The sequence below is a fragment of the Ostreococcus tauri genome, assembly GCF_000214015.3.
Source record: "Ostreococcus tauri WGS project CAID00000000 data, contig chromosome 13, whole genome shotgun sequence".
NCBI classification, from domain to species: Eukaryota; Viridiplantae; Chlorophyta; class Mamiellophyceae; order Mamiellales; family Bathycoccaceae; genus Ostreococcus; species Ostreococcus tauri.
Window position 1 is genome coordinate 63,465 of NC_014438.2, and position 20,214 is coordinate 83,678.

Genomic DNA, 20,214 nt, shown 5'->3' on the forward strand with positions numbered 1-20,214 from the left:
GAAAGGCGTTGATCGGTGCCGTCGCGACGAATCACCTTTCGACGAATCACCTTTCGACGCACGTGTCGAATCACCCGTGACATCGCGATCGCGACATCGATCGACGGCCGACGCGCGCGCGCGCGGCGTCGATGGCGCGCGCTCGACCTCGGGGCCACGCCCTCGCGGTCGCGGTCGCGGTGACCGCGGCGCTCGCGCGCGCGGTGGGGGGCATTCGCGTCGATCGCATCGGGAGCAGAGACATCGCGCGAGGACGCATCGGTGATGCGCGCGTCGTCGCCTCGCTCGGCGGGCGCGCGGTGACGGTGAGCGACGACGCGATCGCGAGCGTCTCGCTCGTCGATGGCGCGCGGGCGTGGCGCGTGACGGCGGATGATGGGGAGGGGTTTGAGGGATTCGCGATGGACGCGGCGCGCGGACGCGGCGGCGCGGCGAGCGGACGCGCGGCGCGGATGATGGACGTCGTGAGGGGTGGAACCACGACGTGGGAGGACGTCGTGGACGTGGGGGGGGGTGTGGAACGGGCGAACGGGGGGGCGGACGTGGAGATGACGCGGGAGACGTCGACGTATCTCTCGCGCGGGGCGGTGGCGGCGTTCGATTCGGCGTCGGGCGAAACGAAATGGCGCGCGGATCTCACGAGCGCGGTGTCGAGCGCGGGAATGGGCGTGCGTTGGGAACGCGTGTTTTATGGGTCGTGCGGGGGGACGAAGGGATCGACGTGCGCGTTCGTTCTGGGGAGGGACGTCGAGCTCGGGACGCCGTGCGCGGCGGAATTGGACGCGAGCGACGGCGGCGTCGTCGGCGCCAAGTGCGCGGCGAATAAGTGGGCGTTGGCGGAGGATTCTCCGTTTGTCATCACGCGCGAAGTGGGGAGCTCGAAGACGCCGCGCGCGTTGATGATGACGCGCGATGGGGGGTTAGCGATGGCGGATGTGGGCGCGTTGGCGACTCGCGGGAAAGGCGTGTCCGCGGCGAGCGTTCCGGGCGCGATCGGCAGCCGTGTGACTTCCATCGAGGATGTGATCGGAATCGACGTTCTCTCGCGTGACGCCGCGATGTCGATCGGTGGCGTCGTCGTTCGTTACGCCGACGGTTCGAGCGCGCTCGTGAAGACGGATGTCGCGAAGGGCGCTTTAGAAATCGTCGTCTCGCACGACAACACCGACGACTCCCGAACGACGTATTCGCCGCTCGTGAGTTCGGGTGAGAAGTCAGTCGTCGTTGTCGTGCGATCGACGTCTCTCGGCAATGGCGTGATGCGGTACAAACACGTCGCCGTGACCGTGAGCAGTGGTGTGTCGAGCGTTTTGGGTGTCACGACTCGCGGCGATCATCTTAAACGCTCGTCGCCGCTTCGCCGAGCCTTCGCGATACCGCGCGGAGCGAGCGGTTGGGCGACGATCTTGGTCGACGAAGATGCGACGATGAGCTTTCACGAAGGCGACGTCGTCGTCTGGACGCGAGAGGAGGCGTCGAGCCAGGCTGAACACGTCGTGTTCGGTTCGCTCCCTGTGGATGAATCGGTTTACGGCGAGACAGGCGCGACGGAGAGTTTATCCTTGTCCGAGCGCTTGGAGCTTCAAAAGCTCATGCTCAAGGCACGTTTCCAACGAGTAAACAAAGCCGAGATGAAGCGTCTCGCAGAGCTGCGCTCTCGTGCGGGCAACAGGAATCTTGCGCGCAGAGACGTAAATGGATTCCGCAAGTCAATCCTGGCTCTCTCCCCGCGAGGCTCCCTCGTCGCGATGCACAACGGTGACGGGCGAACGCTCTGGCGTCAGTACTTTGGTGGTGAGGGTTTCGGGAAGTTTGTTCGTTTGATGGCGTGGAGACCGCTTAGCGGAGACGAAAGCGTGGAGTACGCGCTTGCGCTCGCGACGACGGCGGATTCCTCCACGTTTGTAGTCGTCAACCAGTACACCGGAGACATTTTCGGTGAGCCCGTTACGGTGCGAACGCGAGCGGCACACGTGTTACCCATCAAGACTTCTGGTGGTAGAGACGCCCTAATCGTCGTGGACGGTGAGGGGAAAACGGGCTTGTACCCAGAGGCCACGCGCGCCGAAGTCGCCGTCGGTCTCCATCGATTGTCCTATTACACCATCGATCGAAACGCCAACGAGGTTCGTGGATACAAACTGATCGATGAATCTGGATCGTTCGACTCCTTACACGCATGGACGGTGTCGTTCCCGTCGGACACGGGATCGATCGTCGGCGTCGCCGCCAAACCTCCGAGTGGAGAAAACGTGCACTCGTGGACGCGCATCCCGGGCGATCGATCGACGCTCTTCAAATATCTCAACCCGAACGTCGTCTTCGTCGCCACGAGCGACGGTGCGTCCGTACGCGTGACCTTACTCGATGGTGTCACTGGTAGGATTCTCTACCGCGTTCGTCACGGTGACGCACGCGGTCCAGTGCACGCCGTGGCGTACGAAAACTGGGTAACGTATCACTACTTCAACACCAGGGCGCGACGATACGCGATGAGCGTGCTCGAGATGTTCGACGACGGCGACGACAGGCGCAGATTGGAGGTGAAAAAACTCGTGTATGATGCCATCGTCGGACGCGAACGCAACGAGACGTCGAGCTCGCACTCGCCGCCGCCTTTGCGCGTCATCGGACAGAGCTACTTCATTCGTCCCGAGGCCAAGGTGCTCGCGGTGACGCGCTCGGCGCGAGGCATCACCGAGCCCGCGATTCTCATCGGCACCGCGAGCGATCAGGTGATCTCGCTGGATAAGAGATTTTTGGACCCGCGAAGACCGACCAAACCCACCGCGGCTGACAACGAGGAGGGATTGATCCCGTACGCCGAGGTGCTTCCGATTTTCCCGCAGAGTTGGATCACACATCGCGAAGTCGTCAAGCGCTTGCGAGGCATCATCACCGCCCCCGCGGACCTGGAGTCAAACGTTCACGTCTTCGCGTACGGCCTGGATATGTTCTACGCCAGAATCACCCCCAGCGCGTCCTTCGACGCCCTGGACGACGACTTCAATTTCGCCCTCCTCTCCGTCACCCTCATCGCCCTCGTCGTCGGCGCCGTCGTCTCCAAGCGCGCCGCCGACGCCGCCGAGGAAAACCGCGCCTGGCGTTGATCCGAGTGTCATTCTATCGAATTCATCCTCAACGCACGCCTCGCTCGATCGTTCCATTCGCCCGTGCGCCAACCGATTCGTCTCACGTCCGCGTCCTTCGCCGACCCGCGGCGCGCGGCTCGCCCTCCAAACCCTCTCCACAAGATTTTCGTCACATTTCCCTCATTCCGCGCCGCGTTCGTCCACGCACGCGCGCTCGCGCGGTTTCCGAACGCGCCGCACGCTCGCGCGCGTCGAATCGACCCGTCGAGAGGTCGCGTGACGTCCACGGCGTCGTCGTGATTGAAGTTTTCCGTCGAGATCTCTCGAGCGGCGACGGGACGATCTCGATTCGCGATCGTCGTCGTTCGCACTCGTCGCGCGCGCGCTCGGGTCGGGGGACTTGGACGGCGACGCGATGTCGGATGTCGATGAGGCGGGGACGGCGCCCGCGTCGATGGACGACGTCGCCGTGATGGAGGGCGCGGGAACGGAGCCGACGGAGCGGGAGGCGCGCGCGGACGACGGGCGGGCGGAGGCTGCGAAGGAGGAAGAAACGGGCGCGGATGAGGGCGCGGAGGACGATTCCGAAGATGAAGACGATGGAATTCGTCGTCGACGACGGAAGCGGACGATGACGCTCGATGAGGAGGATTACGAGCTCCTGGAGGACAATCAAGTGTCCGGGTTCAAAAGGAAAGAGAAGAAGAAACGTCTGCAGACGGCGGCCGAACGCGAGGGCGGCGCGGCGAAGCCGGCGGGAACGATCGCAGATCTCGAACGCGGGTTGTTCGGGGACGAAGACGATGACACGGCGGCGCCGGCGGAGGCGGGCGCGACGGAGGCGGGCGCGGAGGAGGCGAAGCCCGAGGCGGCGGCGAAGGAGGCCGAGCGAGCGGCGTTCGGGTACAGCGACAGCGAGGATGAGATGGACGATTTTATCGTCCGGGACGAGACGGACGGACCGAGAGAGTCCAGGGAGGAGCGTCAACGAAGGCTGGCTTCGGGCATTCCCGGGTTGCGTCGCGATCAGCTGCAAGACGCCGCGGATCTCTTTGGGGACACGGATGAATTACATCGCCTGTTTGCGAGTCGCGCTCGAGGTGGTGGGTCTCAAGAAGCGTCAATCGAAGAACAGGAGGAGGAGAGCGACGAGGACGAAGAGGATGAGATGGATGACTTCCTCGAAAGGGACGATGCCACGCAGGAGGATTACGAGCGAGCGAGAGCAGCGACCGCAGCGAAGAAAGCAGCCAAAGCGGCTCGCAAGAGCGCTCGAAAGTCCGTCGGCCGTGATGATTTGATATATCAGTCGTTTGAACCGTCCGTTGTGAAGGAGCAGATGCTCACAGCGAGTGACGACGCAATTCGCACGACAGACTTACCAGAGCGTCACCAACTCAAGCCTCGACCCGCAAACGCGCCGAGAGATTGGGGCGTGGAAGCGGCTTGGATTTATGATCGTATCATGGGCCGAGACTCGCTTCAGCAGCAACCGACGCAAGCTGGATACACTTTGCTGTACGGCTGGCTTGACTACGAGAGTGAAGTTGCGCATCAACAACGTGAAGCGGCCATTCAAGCGCAGAGCAACACTCTGCCCCCAGAGGAGGAAGAAGAAGTCATCAAGTGCATTGCGTACTTCCTCAGTATGACTTTCGATGAGAACCTGGAGATGCCGTACATTGTGTCACAGCAACGCGACGACATCATGTTGCTATTGCGCTCTTCGCGAGCGGAAGAAGCACGACCGCCGATGACGGCGGAAGGAGATGGTTACAAGCGCGTGCTCAGACGTTTTGAGATTCTTCATGCTGTCTTGGAGTGGGATGATCGTTATGTGCGCCTGGAAGTCCGAAAGGCCAGAGTGGCGGGTACGTTTGCTAAGCTTGCAAGCGAGCACGGGGAGGGTGAATTGGGAACCATCGCTCGTCAGTGCATGGATTTGGTTAACGATGCCTTCTTGGAGCGACACGTGGACGACGCTGAAGTAAAGACGAACCTGTTCTTCACCACGATCGACGGATCGAAACTTCGCAGGCCGACCCGAAAGTCGCAGTACGACAACCATGTGAAACGAGGCATTCGGGATCTCGTCAACATGTCTGGTCCGATCGCTTCGACGTTTGGAGAAGACTTGAAGAACGGCATTTCGAGCGACTTACTCGCAAATTTGCCGCCCGAAGAAGTGGCCAAGGTATACTTTGACCAAGGTTATGCGAACGTGGATGAAGTGATACAAGCGTTCGTCAACGTGGCGGCGACAGAAATCGGTGCAGAACCGGAGGTCCGCCGCTGGTTCCGCGATGAATACTGGGGCAACGCTATTATCAGTACGCACCCGACGCCGGAAGGCAGCGACGTCGTCGATCCGTGGCATCCGATCGCTTCCGTCAAGCGTTTGTCCAGAATGCCAGTGTACTATCTCACTGGCGCTCAGTTCGCGCAGATTGTCGAGGGTAAGCGTCGAGGCTTGCTCGTCGTCGACATTGGTCTCGCGAAAGAGCGTGAACAAAACGTGTTGCAACGCATGGAGCAGGCCTATCTGAGCGAGGCGCAGAGCGATCTCGCCACTGCTTGGAATGACGTGCGACGCCGAGTGATTCGCGCTGCTTACGAAGAAAACTTAAAACCGTCTCTGGAGCGCGAGACCTTGACACAACTCGGTCTCGACGCTCGAGACGCGCTCATGAACGTATGCGCCGACACTATCTGGGCGTACATGTCCTACGCTCCGTGGCGACCGCCGAATACAGAAGAGTTCGACATGGAGGTGCGCATTGTCGCCGCTGTCTCGGGCTTGCCTGCGACATTTGTCGCGCTCGATACGTCCGGCGAGCTGGTTGATTTCATCGAGTGCCACACTCTCGGTCGTAACATTGGGAACGGAGGCGCGCAAATGAGCAACCAGCAAGATGAAATCCAGGCGCTCATGGATTTTGTTGTGCGCCACCGCCCACACATGTGCTGCGTCGGTGCGAGTGGTATGGACTCTAAGCGAGTGAAGGAGGCGCTCAACCTTGTCGTCGGTCGCATCATTGAAGAACAGCCGCGTGCCATTCCAGAAGAAGTTTCGGAGATCGCGGTACTCCTCGTTGACGACGGCATCGCCAAGTTGTGCGAGACAGCGAAGGAACCAAAGGCTGAAATGCCGGAACATCAGCCGTCGATTCTGCGCGCAGTCGCCCTGGGACGAGGTCTTCTTAACCCAGCTGCAGTCGTCGCAAGTCTTGTTAGCGGGGGTGAGATCGCCTCGCTTCGTATGGCCGACTTGCAAGACTCCGTGCTAGGCAAGGAGGAGCGCGTCGCCATCGTCGAGCGACAACTCGTGAGCGTGGTGAACCAAATCGGTGTCGACATTAACATGGCGAGTTCGCATCCGTGGATGAGCGTTCTAGTTCGATACCTCGGTGGTCTCGGTCCGAGAAAAGCAACGGGTGTGATCAGCGCCGTCCGCTCGTTGGAGGGTGGCGTCGTGGACTCTCGCGAGCAACTCAGAGCTTCCATGGGCGACGTTGTCTTCAGAAACGCGGCTGCCTTCTTGCGAGTGACTGATGCCGACCTGCTTGACTCCACGCGCTGCCACCCGGAGCACTACGATGAAGCGAAGGCGATCGTGGTCAACGCCCTGGAGATCGAGGAACAACTCGGATCCCTGGAGCACTACGAGCAAGAGCGCATGCTGGCGAAGGTGTTCGATCCGAAAACGTGGGAGCTCAAGGTGGCGCCCCTCATCCTTGAAGAGTATGCCGAGTTCCTCCAATCCGAAGAAGGTGGAAGCAAAGGTAAGTGCTTAGAAGTGCTTCGAGAGATTCGTGCCGAGTTCAGATATCCGTTCGAGGACCTCCGCCCGGCTTGGACGCCTCTGTCTGCCGAGGACGAATTCGCGCTCCTCACCGGCGAGACTGTGCATACGTTGGCTTCGGGTAAAATCATTCAGTGCACTGTGAAGAAGATTGAAGGCCCGCGTGACGGTAGAGGAGCGCGTGCGGTATGCGTTCTCGACAGTGGCGTGACTGGTTACGTGGAGAAGTACGACTTGAGCGACGACCAGTACTTTGAGCGAATCGAAGAGAAGGTACAACCTGGACAAGTCATCACCGCTCGTGTCAAGGCGAACGGCGTCGACGTGTATGGCTTCACCGTCCAACTCGCGTGTGCGTCTCAAGTTTTACATCCGAATGAAACCGCTCAGTGGGAGGCGCACATACATTGCAACCCGGACACGAATCCGTACTACATCATGGACAAACAACCGGGCGAGCTTCGACAGAAGAAGGCGGCTTCAAAGAAGACGAAGAAACTCAAATTCGTGCCGAGAAAGATCGATCACCCAAACTTCCAGAATGTCGACCACGAAGAGGCTGAGAAAAAGCTCGAGACTGCAGATATTGGCGACGTCATTATTCGTCCGAGCGGTAAGACGACGAAGAACATCTGCGCCACCTTTAAGACGTACGATGGCGTGTGTGCCCACGTGATCATTAAGGAAACGAAGAAAAGCGGCGTGGCCAACCTCGGTCTCGGCACCCCGCTCATTATTGAAGAGGAAGAGTACGAAGACTTGGACGAAGTCATGGCGCGACACATCGAACCGATCGTTTCCCACGTCAAGCACATGCTCAAGCACAGAAAGTTTATGCGAGGCGACAAGCACGAGATCGACGCGGCACTGCAGCAACAACTCGCGCGCAATCCCAGCGTTCGTCCGTACGCCCTCGGCGTCGTGCATCCCCCGCTCAATAAGGGTGCACCGGCGTTCTGTATCTCTTTCATTATGAGCTCCAGCGGCAGAGTGCACCACGAGCCTATCATGGCGATTCCGACTGGATTCAGATATCGCAAGATGGAATTCCCGTCTGTCGATCGATTGTTGGCCTACTTCAAGGTGAACTGCTCCAAGCCCCCGCCCGGGAGGGAGGTCGATAACGGTGGGTGGAATTAAACACAAAGCGAGGACGCCCGCGTAGGCGTTCACGCGAAACAACGACACCAACATTAGTAGAAAACCAAAAAGATTGAAATCAAACGCGCGACGTTTTAGCATCGCCGCCGCCGCGCCGCCAGCCCCAACCACAGTTGTCGACGCCCGACGCGACGCACTCGAGTGCGTCAACGATCGCATCGCGCTCACACATCGACGTCATGAGCGCTCCCGACTTTGATCGATTCGCGTACGATTCGCAAGACTTTGAGGACTACCACGCGCTCGCGCGCGGCTGTGACGGTTGGGATCGCGCAGCGCGCGCGCTCGACGCGTTCGAGTACGACGACGACGACGGAGCGCTTCCAGGGTTTGACAACCTCTTTGCCACGCAGTGCAACGCGCGCGGGGAAGCGCTGCGACGAATCGAAGCCATGGCGCGTGCGTTCGTAGAGGATGTGCTGTTCGGTGCGTCGGACGCGCGCGCGGCCGATTCGATCGAGAATGCGCCTGCGACCAAAAGCGGGTCCGTCGGCGTCTCGGTCGGCGCGGCGTATGAGGGTGACGGCACGACGTTCGAGCGATTTTGGGACGTCGCAGACGTCCTCGCGCGAGGGTTGCGGCGATCTAACTGCGAATCGTCAATGACGTTACGAGAGTTGTACTATGTCATGAACGCTCGATCGGCGCCAAAGCGAACGAGCGAGAAACAGTTACAGGCGACGATTCGAAAACTGTCCCTCGCCCTGAGCGCGCCGCGATGCGCGCTAGGAATCATCGCAACGTCAAAGGGGATGGTGTGTGGACGGTGTCACATCGAGACGGCGAGCGGACAGCGATTTGACTGCACCGCCGAAGGGTGGCCCATCTCTGGCGACTTGTTCGAGCTCGACGCGTGTTCCATCCACAGCGACGCCGCGTACGTCATCGTCGTCGAAAAAGACGCCGTTTTCAACAAGTTGTGCGCTGAACGAATATATGAGTACCTTCCGTGCGTGCTCATCACGGCAAAGGGCTATCCCGACGTCGCAACAAGAAAGTTTCTGTGGCTTCTTGAGACTGTGCTCGAGGGATCCGGCGCCAAATTTTTTGGACTGGTGGATTGGAATCCACACGGTGCCTGGATTCTCGCCACGTACTCCTCCGGTAGCAAAAGAAGCTCCATCGACGCCGCGGAGTTCGTCGTTCCGCTCACGTGGATAGGCTTGCGTTCGGAAGATTTACGTGATGTCGCGGCGGACGCGATGCAAGATTTGACGACGCGAGACGCTGCGCTGATTCGAAACGCGCTCGAGGGCGACGACGCGCACCCGCTTTGCTCGTTCCGCGAAGAGTTACGAATAATGCACGATGTCGGGAAAAAGGCTGACATCGAAGCGCTCTACGCGGGACGTTCGGATGATTTCTTTCTCACTGACTACGTTTCGAAGAAAATCGCTGCGCGAGAAGTGTGACTGCGTGATCGATCAATAATCGTATTAAATGGTTCGTTAAATCAAATCAGGACCTTCTCGGAGATGTTCTCTCTCGTTGCATCGCGTGCGCTACTACTCATTATCGTACTTTGTTATATCAGTTTTCCTCATCGAGATTATCCACGGAGAGCGGCGACTCATCGGTGGCGTCTTGGTACGCGCGCGCGGCGATATCCGCCAGCTCTCCGCCGCAAAGTTCCAAAATTTCACGCCACAGCGGTTTTGGGAGCTGAATCACTTGCTTGAGCGACAGTTCTTTCGCCGCGGCGATTGGATACCACACACCGCGCTCGCACTCGCTCTCCAACTGCCCCGGCGCCCATCCGCAGTAGCGGGCAAAAAACTTGAACTCATCCGGGTGACACGTCGACCCGTCCTGTTGCACCAACTCGCACGCGCTCTCGTAACCGCCGAGGTAAACCCCGGGAAGGACCTCCACGCTCCCTTTCACATCCTCCCGCCCGTGCAAAAAGCTCACCGTACCGTCGCCGACGTCACCACCGAAATACAACGCGTTCTCCGCGAACGGTCCGCTCGGCTCGCCGCTGACGTACCCCATGTTATACTGCGTCGGTCGATTCAAGATGATCCCCATCGACCCGTTCTCGTGGTGTTCGAGCACCAAAATCACAGCTTGATGAAAGTACTGCTGCGACATTCGAAACTCCTGATCGGCGGCGACGAGCAAGCACCCTTTCTCCGGCGCCGCGATGACGTGCGCCCACGGCTTCGCCTGCGCCAACCTCGGGTTCTGCGCCTCCAACACCTTCATATTCTCCTCCGAAATCGCCGACGCGCGCTCCTCGGGCGTCGCCTCGCGCTCACGCGCGAGTAATCGCGCTCGGAATTCCCGCCAATCACTCTCCAACGCCGGCGCCACGTCCTGCGTCGCGAAGCGCGCGCGCCGTCAGTCTCTCGCATCCATCTTTTCACCCCGCCCATCGTCCCACCCTCCCGACTCCCCGAGTCACGTCACGACGCGCGCGCGCGTCACACGCACGTCTCCATCACCGCGCCCGTCCTCCATCGCCCGCGGCCGATCCGTCGCGCGCCATCGTCGCCCGTGCACCGTTCCGCCACGCAAACGTCCGCGCATCCGTCCCGCGCGCGCGCCGTCCACGGTCGTCCGCGTCGCCGCCGCGCGCGCGCGTCCCGGGCGCGCCATCGCGCGCGCCATCGCTCGCGGTCGCCCCTCGCGCGCGCGCGTCCGCGGCGTCGCGCGATGCGCACGACGACGATGCGTCGTCACTCGCGTGTGCACACGCTCCAGGGGTTTCGTGACCACGCGCGCTTTGCACCACCGGTCGACGCGCCTTGCACCACCGGTCGACCGCGCCTTTCACCACCGGTCGACCGCGCCTTTCACCACCGGTCGACCGCGATTTTCGCCACCGGTCGCCGATCGACGCCGATCGACGGGCGTCCCGGGGCGTCGATCACTCGCGCGCGCGCGCCGCCGACGCGGTCGCGTCGCCGATGCCCTTAATCGTCGACCCGCGGTTCGCGCTCACGTCCTCGGACGACGACACCGACGCCGAGGACGCGCCGAGATGTTTCAATTGCGAGACGACGTCGAATCATCTCCTGCTCTGCTCGACGTGTCGGAAAGTGCGGTTTTGTAACGCGGCGTGTCAACGGGCGTCTTGGCGCGCGCACGCGGTGGTGTGCGCGCGAGACGCGACGTCGCGACCGCGCGTGGAGGTGCCGCGACCGCCGAGGATGCCCACGGCGCGCGAACGGGCGGCGGCGGCGGCGACGGCGCGCGAACGGGTGGCGCGCGAGGTTTTACCGAACGCTCGGGACGCGTGCGCGGTGGGCGAGCGGCGAGGGCGGGCGCCGGATGGATTTGACGCGATCGTGGACGCGTTGGAGGACGCGATCGTGTTCGCGATCGAGGACGAGGACGAGGGGTTGACGAACGCGGTGCGCGTGACGCTGGCGAGGGCGTATCTGGTGGACGGAAGACCGGACGAGTGCGCGCACTATTTAGCGCCGGCGCTGGAGCGGGCGCGGAGAGAGGGGGGGGCGGAGAGCGCGATGACGCACGTGCTCGCGGCGCGCGCGCACAAGGTGAAAAATGAGAAGGAGATGTGCCGAAAAGAGCTCACGGCGGCGCTGGAGTGCGCGAGCGAGAACACTGACGAAGGCGAGCAGTGCGCGACGCTTTTGGAGTGCGGAACAATTTTACACGACATCGGCGACTGGGAACGATGTGCGCCTTTGTTGAGCACAGCCGGAGAAGCGGCTGAGCGCTTGGGGAGGAACGCGGACGCGACGCGAGCGTATAATCGTGCGGGATCCGCGCTCCTGAGCTCGGGTCGACCGGATTACGCCTCGAGATGTTGGTTGCGTGAGCTCAAGGTGATGGAGACGGACGCCGCGACTTTGCCCGCGGCGTTGGCGCAGACGCATGGAAATGTTGCGACCGCGTTTTTATTAGCGAGTGGGAGCGAGAGCGACTCGTTCAATCTGCATAAGCAGTTCGCGCTCGGTAAGGCGCGCGAGGCGGGCGCCGAGGAAGAGGCGCGCGTGTGGTTGCAGCTGGGCTCGGCGTACAAGCTGGCGGGCGAGGCACTTGACGACGCTTTGTCGCGGGCGCGAGAATGCTTTGAAAAGGCAAAGGAACTATCAAATGCGCGCGCGGGTGACGTCGCATCGCGCGCGTTAGAGATGCTGACCATCTGATTGGTGGTAGTACTAGCTATTAGCCGACTGTTTTACAAGTCACAAGTGTGCGCAAGGTGACAGCGAAAATCGCGCGCGCGAGACGACGCGAGCTCGATATCGTGGAGCTCGAACGCTCGCGTAAAAGCGCTGTTAGAGTAATATATGTGCTGTAAACGATGGTCCTAACCATCCAAAGCCTGTAAAAATTCGTCGTTGGGGTCGATGGAGAGGTTGAACTCGGTCGAGGCCGACGTTGTCGTGCATCCGTGCTTTGCGGCCCAGTCGCGAACTTCAAAGTTGCCCTCCTCCGTCGATTTTTGAATCGTCCATCCATCCCAAGGGCAACCGTGCTGTCGAAGCCACTTCAAAATATCCAAGTGTCCGCCCATGGCAGCGAACGCGCACGTTCGAGAGTTCCACAAGCACCCGTGTTGACGCGCCCACTTGAGAATGTGAAGGTTTCCCTCCCACGCGCTATACTCGCACGTGTACATGTTCCAAGGGCATCCTCTCGCGCGAGCCCACTGAAGGACGCTCAGGTGACCGCCGAGCGCCGCAAGTGCGCACGTTTGCTCGTCCCACGGCACCTCTTCGGCGCGCAAGTACTCAAGTAACTCGACGTGTCCGCCGTACGCCGCGGCGGCGCACACGCGTTCGTTCACGGGGCACCCCTGCTTGTGCGCCCACTTGAGCACCTCGAGGTGGCCGTGACGCGCCGCCTGCACCGCCGTCATCACATTCCACGGGCAACCTTGCATGCGCAGCCACTTTAACATGTCCAGGTGACCGCCAACCGCGGCCTCTTGGCACGTCCAATCGTGAAGGATACCCCCTTGCGCGTGCAAAAACTTCAAGCAGTCGAGGTGCCCAAAGCGCGCGGCGACGTCGCCCGCCGAGTGCGGCCACGGGCAATCTTGTTCGCGCAACCACTGTAACACGTGCAAGTGACCTCCCTTCGCTGCGTCCCACACCGCCTGCTCGTCCCACTGCTCACCCTCTGCTCGGAGCCACTTGAGCGCCTCCAAGTGCCCGCCCTCCGCGGCGTATTGAATTGCGCTCGAGTGCCAATGATAGTTGTGCCGTTTCAACCACTTCAACACCGCGAGCTGACCGTTCTTCGCCGCCTTTGCGCACACGGCCGATCCCCACGGGCATCCCTCGATTTTGAGCCAGCGTAAAATGTCCAAGTGCCCGCCCCGCGCCGCGCAAATCGGCGTCATGTCGTCCCACGGGCACCCGTGCTCGCGCAACCATTTCAACATTTCAAAGTGTCCATTATTCGCCGCGTTCGCGAACACCGCCGAGTTCAGCGGGCACCCCCTGGCGTGTGCCCACTTCAGTATGTCCAAGAACCCCCCTCTCGCCGCCGCCACGCACGTCTCCGCCGTCCACGGGCACCCGTCCCGGTACCCCCACTCCCCCGGCTTTGGCCCGCTATAGAAACCTTGCTCCCGTAACCACATCAGCGCTTCGATGTTCCCACTCGCCGCCGCCGCTCGACACAATCGCCAATCCCATCCCACGCCCTGTTCCTTCGCCCACTGCAGCATGCTCACGCTCGACATGAATCTCGACACCCGCATCGGGCACACCGGGTCCCGCCCGCTCTCGATGACCGCGTCCAGGCACCCGTGCGACACCCTCGACAGGATGTTACAATCCGTATCGTCCAGGTATTTCATGATGTACTGCTGGAACACATCCGGGAGCATTCCCTGCGACACCAGGCGCTTCGGCATCGCCCCCGTCGTCGTCGCTTTCCCTCGCCGCTCGTCTCGATGCCTTTTTCAACAATCGCTTTTTCGATGCGTCCCGATCGCCTCGGCGCGCGGTCACGCGTCCCGGTCTCCCGCGCGCGGCGAAGACGCGGACGCGCGCGTGGGAATCGGTGCGGTCTCCCGCGCGCGCGTCGCCGCGGGCGTCGAGGCGGAGCGCTCTGGCGCGGAGACGGTCCGAGGGCGGCGCGTCGGAGGGACCCCTCGACGTCCGCGGCGGTGCGTGCGCGTATTCGGACATTCGGCACGTACGCTGTGGGACATAGAGCTATGTAAGCTTAGGTGTATGATATATATGCATGTCGGACACTCGGTCCGTATACGAATGGGGCGCATGGAGATGTGGCACACGTGAGACACCCGTGCGTCGACCGACGCGCGCATCGACCGACGCGCGGCGCCGGTCGACGCCGCGCGCGCGCGAGAGACCCCGCGCGCGCGCGCGAGGGGGTGGACATGGCGGGCGACGCCGACGAAGGGGGGTGGAGCGGCACGAAGGGATATAAACTCGGTGGTCTCTTTTTGTCGCTCGCCGTGCTCTCGATCGCGCTCGCGCGTGGTCTCTCCGCGGCGGCGGCGCACATGGCGCGAAATAAACGAAGCGCGTTGTTGCACGTGTTCGAACACGTCCAGGTGGAGCTGATGTTGCTCGGGATGTTGTCGTTGGTCTTGACGGCGCTTCAGGATGGATTGATGCAAATTTGCGTGACGGAGACGGGGAGCGACGGGACGGATTACTGCCCGAAGGGTGAGGCGCCGTTGTGGTCGTTGACGACGTTGCACCAGACGCATATTTTTATCTTTGTCTTGGCGTGCACGCACGTGATTTACGTGGGAGTGAGCACGGCGGTGTGCTCGTGGAAGCTTCGGCAGTGGCGAAAGTGGGAGACGGAGGGCGAGGCGAAAGTGGGAGCGCTTAATCCGAAGATAAATCCCCGGAACGCCACCGGGTTGGTGAATCTCATGTGGCGCGCGTTCTGGGCGCAGTTTCGGTTCAGCGTGACGAAACCCATGTATCTGTCGTTGCGCAGGTTGTTCCTGGAGCGCACTGGGGCGACGCCGGATTTCAACTTTTACGACTACCTGAGAGAGTCCATGGAGGAGGACATGAGCTCAATCATCGGGATGACGGCGCTCATGTGGTGCATGGCGACTTTGTTCGTCACTCTGCCCGAGGTATTCATGCTCCCGGCCGGTCTGGTGTGCATGGGATTGATGCTCTTTGTTGGGACTTTGCTAGAGAGCGTGGCCCTGCGCCTGGCGCAGGCATCATACGAACGCTTCAACGAAAACTTCCTCTCGGAGGAAGAGGAAGATGACGACATGGACATTCACGTCGAGAAGACAAAGTCGCAGAAGCGTCGAGAGCTGCGAAAGGAGATCGATTCGAAAAACTTCTTCTGGCTAGGCAGACCGCGGCTCATGCTCAAGATTTATCAGTTTGTCCTCTTTGAAAACGCAATCTCGCTCTCTTTGCTGATCTTCAGCCAGTGGCAAGATAAGAAGTGGCTGAGCTCTAACGCTCGAATGGGCGTGGGGCTTGGTTGGGGTTTATTCGCGTTGGACTTCTGTGTGCTGATGCACAGCGCGTTGTTCATCTTGCCGGTTTACGCAATCACCTCCACCGTCGGTTCTCACTGCGCGACGTCTCTGCAAGAGTACGCCGATAAACTGGGCATCACTAAAGAGGCGGCCCTCGCTGCGTATTTGGAGCGCGCAAAGGAAGGAATGAGTTCGGAGGACGCCGCAGAGGTGGCGGCTTACGATTTAACTCTGCTGGAAAAAGACGCTGAGCGTGTCGTGGCGTCGGGAGACTACGACCACGAAGCGATTCCAGAAGCGAAGCTCACGACTCATTTGCACAACGTTGCGCGCGAGAGCGAACATCAGCAAGCAATCACTGGGTGGATGCGCGGCATGAACGCGATCAGGATGCGCGCGGAGCAGCGTCAGTGGTCCATGGGAGGAAGTATGACAAAGCCAGCCAAGTCCAGCAAGAAACACAAGTTACCGTTTACGAAGGACTATTCGCACGAAAACGAAGCTTCGCTGACGGGCCTGCTCGGTGCTGTGCTGTCGAAGAAAATGAAAGAGGAAGTGGCGAAACAAAAGGCCGCAAAGAAGAAGAGAGAAGAGGAAAAAGCGGCTTCTCCGGGAGTCATGAAGTCGCTCGCGCGCACGTTCTCCAAGCAAAACTTGTCTCTGGATCAGCCACCTGCCACTGAGGTCATGGAGGAAATGACGATCAAGCCCCCTGCGAAGTCCTTGACGAGTAGGCCATCGATGCGGGACGTGTTCATGATGAACACGCCGCCACCGAGACATTCTGAAGAAGGCGAAGAAGGCAAACGCTCGCCCTCCAAGGAAGAGCCGATCGACGAAGAAAAATAGACATGGTCAAGCAGAGCGTCCCATTAACACTTAGATTCAGTAGCATTCGGATTGACACAACAACTAGTATTAGAGCATGTAACTTGCTTATGTCCTCTACGGGATGCAGCACGAGACGCATCCTAGACGAGCCGATGAGCATGGGGCAACCTCGCGCCATTTGTCCGCGCGCACATCGTACACTTCCACCGCGGAGATGGCGCTCACGCCGTCGAAGCCACCGATCACGAAGACGGCATCACCGGATGGATCAACCACCGTGGCGTGAAGCTGGCGACGATACTGCATCGAGGATAGCGCGCGCCATCCGCGCGCTGAATCGCGGGGATCGTACGCCTCAACGAGGTTCAGCACGCTTCGCTCGTCGCGGCCACCGGCGGCGAGCAGGAATCCACGCGCGCTTAGACTCGCGATTCCCAAATCGCGACGCTTATGCTTGAGCGGAACGCTTGTGGTCCACGCGTCTGCACGCGGGTCGTACGTCTCGCACAAATCTAATATTTCACCCGCACCGCTGAATCCACCCGCGGCGAACAACTTTCCACCGAGACTGGCGACGCCGAGCGTGGCGCGTCCTTCGCTCATCGGCGCGCACGTCACCCACGAGGATGACGGTTGAGATCCGACGCCGTTCGCGTCGATCGACGCGTCGCCGATGTCGAATGATCCAAACGTTTTGTTCGCCTCCATGGAGTGCAAGTAGTACTCACCGTCGTATCCTCCGCAGGCAAAGGTGACGCCATCGATCATGGTTGAGCCGCACCAGATTCTGGGCACGCTCATTGCATCGACGACTCTCCACCTCCCCACGCTCTCGCGATACTCCTCGACGCTCCTGAGCGCTTCGTTCCCATCACTACCACCGATGACGACGGCGCCGCCGATCGCGGTCGTCGAACACGCCGCGTACGCCCTGGGAGTGTTCAGCGCCGGGAACGGTTTCCACTGGGTGTACCCGTTTGCGTCCGACTCTCCCGGTTTCATGCATTCCACGTCACTCAGCGGTTTGTCGCTTCCCCGCTCGAGACCGCCGATGGACAATATTCGTCCGACAAGTTCAATGCCATCGTAATTCGACGCGCGAGCGGTCTCAGGTGCGACGCCGAGCCCGGCGTTTGTCTCGGCTGTTTTCGTGAGTGACGCGTTCTCCACTGCGCGCGTCAGCGTGTTCACGCGATCTTTCGCCCGTTTCCAACGCGACGTCGGATTCGACCGCGACGCGAGCGCCGGTGTTTCTTCCATCGCCTCGTTCACCCACGCATCGATCTTCGACTTGCCCTGAATCCCGCTTCGCGAAGACGTCGCCTCCGCGCGCTCAAACGCGAGCAAGTCCTCCACGCCGCCGACGTCCCCCCCCAGGCTCTGACTCGCCGCGTACGACAACGACCGCGTCGCCATCGACCCCGACCGAGCGTACCTCTCGTGCACACGCGCTTCCGCCTCCGCGGCGACGACGACACGCTCCACTCGAGCGCGCTCTCTCTCCAACTCGGCCCGCTCGTCCCGAAGTGCGGCGAACGCCCTGGAGAGCTCATCCTCCTGCATCGCTCGTCGCGCGTCGAAATCCCTGCGCTCACGCTCGAGTAAATCCTTACCTCGGAGCACCTCTCGTCGCGTCCGCTCGATCTCATCCAGCGCGGCGTCTCTTTCCGCGTCCAGCTCGCGCAGCAACGCGTCCAGCGCGCGCTCGACGTCCGCCGCGTGCTCGCGCGTCAACGTCTCCAAGCGCTCGTGCGCCGCTCGCACTCTCGGCGGTACCGAGCGGACGTCATCTAAAACCTCCGTGTGCTCATCCGAGCGCTCGGCGTCGCGCGCGCGCCGAGCGTCGACGCGATCGTATTCATTCGCGCGTCCAACGTTCGATGTGCGTCGACGCATGTCGTGTATTTAAACCTCTCGGGCGATCGCGGACGGTTCGACGCGCGCGAACGACGACGCGCGAACGATGTGCGACGAACGCGGCGTCGCGAGACGGACGCGCGTCGACGCGCGTCGCACTGTGCGATTCGTTACTCCAAAAGACGCATGGTGTTTTGATTCAAAAGCCCGACGACGCCGCACACGTCGCCGCGCCGACCGCGGCGCGCGTCCACGGCGCGAGCGCGCGGGCGGAGATGTTCCGCGAATCGGCGCTGTACGGCGTCGCGATCGCGCTGGGGTATTTCTTCCTCTTGGAGCTCTACTGCGACGCGCGAGCGATCGGATCGAAGCAAACAACGAGCTCGCAACGCGATGGTGACGGCGTCGCGCTCGTGAACGCGGTCGGGAACGAGGCGGAAGACGCCGAGAGTGGGCTCGCGCGCGTCGATGATGCCGTGGAGGATGACGTGGACGAGCGAGGACAGAGAAGGAGCACGAGCGGTGGGGCGAGAGGTTTCGCCGCGTGCGCGATGCTCGATCCGATCGCGCTGCGAGAGAACAGACCGGCGATTCAGGCGGCGGCGGAGCTCGGAGTGATCATGTTCTTATTTTGGTTCTGTGATCGAAGCGGTCTGGTGCGAGACGCGAAGAAGGCGTACGATAGGGATCTGTTTCTGGCTGTTTTTGTCGCGCTGGCGGCGTACGGTTGGAAAACGGCGCTGAAGAAAAGTAAGAGCACGAGCGCGCTGCATCGCGAGCAGACAGAGGAGATGAAGGGTTGGATGCAGGTGTTGTTCCTACTGTACCACTACTTCGATGCTGGGGAGATGTATAATTTGATTCGCGTGTTCATCGCGGCGTACGTCTGGATGACGGGGTTTGGGAACTTTTCTTTTTATTACGTCAAGAAGGATTTCAGCGCAACGCGATTCGCGCAGATGATGTGGCGATTAAACTTTTTCGTGTTCGTTACGTGCGCGGTGATGAAGAACGATTACATGCTGTACTACATTTGTCCCTTGCACACGCTATTCACGCTCTTTGTGTTCGGCGCATTGGCGATCGGTCGAGAGAAGAATAGTGATCCGAGGTGGGTTTATGCCAAGTTTGCCTGTTGCTTCCTCCTAAGCGTTACGCTCTGGGAGGTCCCGGGGTTGTTTAAACGCGTGTTCCGGCCGTTCGTGTTCATATTTGGGTACACGAATCCCGCCAAACCGCACGGCGATCCGTTGCACGAGTGGAGGTTTCGATCTGGTTTGGATCGCTACGTTTGGATTTACGGGATGATGTGCGCGTACGTGCACCCGCGATATGAGGCGGTATTGAAGTGGATCGATGATCGCCAATCCACACGGGAGCGGTATATATATCAGGGAGGCATCATTATTGTGGCGTCGATGACGCTTTTGTGGTGGTGGCAAACCTTCATGAAGATGGACAAGTTCGCGTACAACGAGTGGCATCCATACACGAGCTGGATTCCTATCACGGCGTTCATCCTCTTGCGGAATGCGACCAAGGCGTTACGAAAGCATCACATCGAACTGTTCTGCATATGCGGTAAAGTGACGCTGGAGACGTACATCGCGCAATTCCACATATGGCTGAGCACGGCGGGCGTTCCAAACGGACAGCCGAAAGCGCTGATGTCCCTAGTCACCGGGTACCCGCTGTTGAACTTAATATTTTGCTCGTACATCTACGTCGGAATATCGCACCGAATTTTCGATGTCACTAACGTGCTCAAGTCAGTGTGCGTGCCAAAGGAGTCCAGTGACATGGTTCGCGCTGTCACAAACGCCGGGATTTTCATGGGTACAACGTTTGGTCTTGGCGCGTTCATGTCGCTCATGTTCACGGGGACAGTCTAGTTTAGCTATACATTTCATACGACGAGTATCGGTAGCTGTTGTTGCTATGATGAGTTTGATATCGATATCGCCGCGCCGTGAATCTCGTCTCGTGACGCAGTATTACTCGTCTCCTACGCGGGCCCGCATCTCAATAACTTGTACGTCTCGAGACGTCGCGTA

The 20,214-nt window shown here is 60.5% G+C and overlaps 9 protein-coding genes across 9 annotated transcripts; 6 read left to right on the forward strand and 3 right to left on the reverse strand.

Moving 5' to 3' along the window:
- Positions 1-131: 131 nt before the first annotated feature.
- On the forward strand, positions 132-3,110 carry OT_ostta13g00390 (ER membrane protein complex subunit 1; the record flags this gene model as incomplete). The annotated part of the gene is made up of 1 exon (XM_003082462.2): positions 132-3,110. One exon carries the CDS (start codon positions 132-134, stop codon positions 3,108-3,110), a length of 2,979 nt encoding a protein of 992 aa, XP_003082510.2.
- Positions 3,111-3,507: 397 nt separating this feature from the next.
- OT_ostta13g00400 (Transcription elongation factor Spt6) lies at positions 3,508-8,034 on the forward strand (the record flags this gene model as incomplete). Its single annotated transcript, XM_003082463.1, has 1 exon — positions 3,508-8,034. One exon carries the CDS (start codon positions 3,508-3,510, stop codon positions 8,032-8,034), a length of 4,527 nt encoding a protein of 1,508 aa, XP_003082511.1.
- Positions 8,035-8,234: 200 nt separating this feature from the next.
- Positions 8,235-9,467, forward strand: OT_ostta13g00410 (Spo11/DNA topoisomerase VI, subunit A; the record flags this gene model as incomplete). Its single annotated transcript, XM_003082464.1, has 1 exon — positions 8,235-9,467. One exon carries the CDS (start codon positions 8,235-8,237, stop codon positions 9,465-9,467), a length of 1,233 nt encoding a protein of 410 aa, XP_003082512.1.
- Positions 9,468-9,585: 118 nt separating this feature from the next.
- Positions 9,586-10,515, reverse strand: OT_ostta13g00420 (Protein of unknown function UPF0301; the record flags this gene model as incomplete). Its single annotated transcript, XM_003082465.1, has 2 exons — positions 9,586-10,371; positions 10,489-10,515. The coding sequence occupies 2 exons, from the start codon at positions 10,513-10,515 to the stop codon at positions 9,586-9,588; spliced, it is 813 nt and encodes a 270-aa protein (XP_003082513.1).
- Positions 10,516-10,964: 449 nt separating this feature from the next.
- OT_ostta13g00430 (Tetratricopeptide-like helical) lies at positions 10,965-12,173 on the forward strand (the record flags this gene model as incomplete). Its single annotated transcript, XM_022982657.1, has 1 exon — positions 10,965-12,173. The coding sequence occupies one exon, from the start codon at positions 10,965-10,967 to the stop codon at positions 12,171-12,173; it is 1,209 nt and encodes a 402-aa protein (XP_022840159.1).
- Positions 12,174-12,337: 164 nt separating this feature from the next.
- OT_ostta13g00440 (Ankyrin repeat-containing domain) lies at positions 12,338-13,894 on the reverse strand (the record flags this gene model as incomplete). Its single annotated transcript, XM_022982658.1, has 1 exon — positions 12,338-13,894. One exon carries the CDS (start codon positions 13,892-13,894, stop codon positions 12,338-12,340), a length of 1,557 nt encoding a protein of 518 aa, XP_022840160.1.
- A 492-nt stretch (positions 13,895-14,386) lies between these two features.
- Positions 14,387-16,321, forward strand: OT_ostta13g00450 (Mlo-related protein; the record flags this gene model as incomplete). The annotated part of the gene is made up of 1 exon (XM_003082469.1): positions 14,387-16,321. The coding sequence occupies one exon, from the start codon at positions 14,387-14,389 to the stop codon at positions 16,319-16,321; it is 1,935 nt and encodes a 644-aa protein (XP_003082517.1).
- Positions 16,322-16,417: 96 nt separating this feature from the next.
- OT_ostta13g00460 (Galactose oxidase, beta-propeller) lies at positions 16,418-18,199 on the reverse strand (the record flags this gene model as incomplete). Its single annotated transcript, XM_022982659.1, has 1 exon — positions 16,418-18,199. The coding sequence occupies one exon, from the start codon at positions 18,197-18,199 to the stop codon at positions 16,418-16,420; it is 1,782 nt and encodes a 593-aa protein (XP_022840161.1).
- Positions 18,200-18,435: 236 nt separating this feature from the next.
- Positions 18,436-20,052, forward strand: OT_ostta13g00470 (Cas1p 10 TM acyl transferase domain; the record flags this gene model as incomplete). Its single annotated transcript, XM_003082471.1, has 1 exon — positions 18,436-20,052. The coding sequence occupies one exon, from the start codon at positions 18,436-18,438 to the stop codon at positions 20,050-20,052; it is 1,617 nt and encodes a 538-aa protein (XP_003082519.1).
- Between the last annotated feature and the right edge of the window lie 162 nt (positions 20,053-20,214).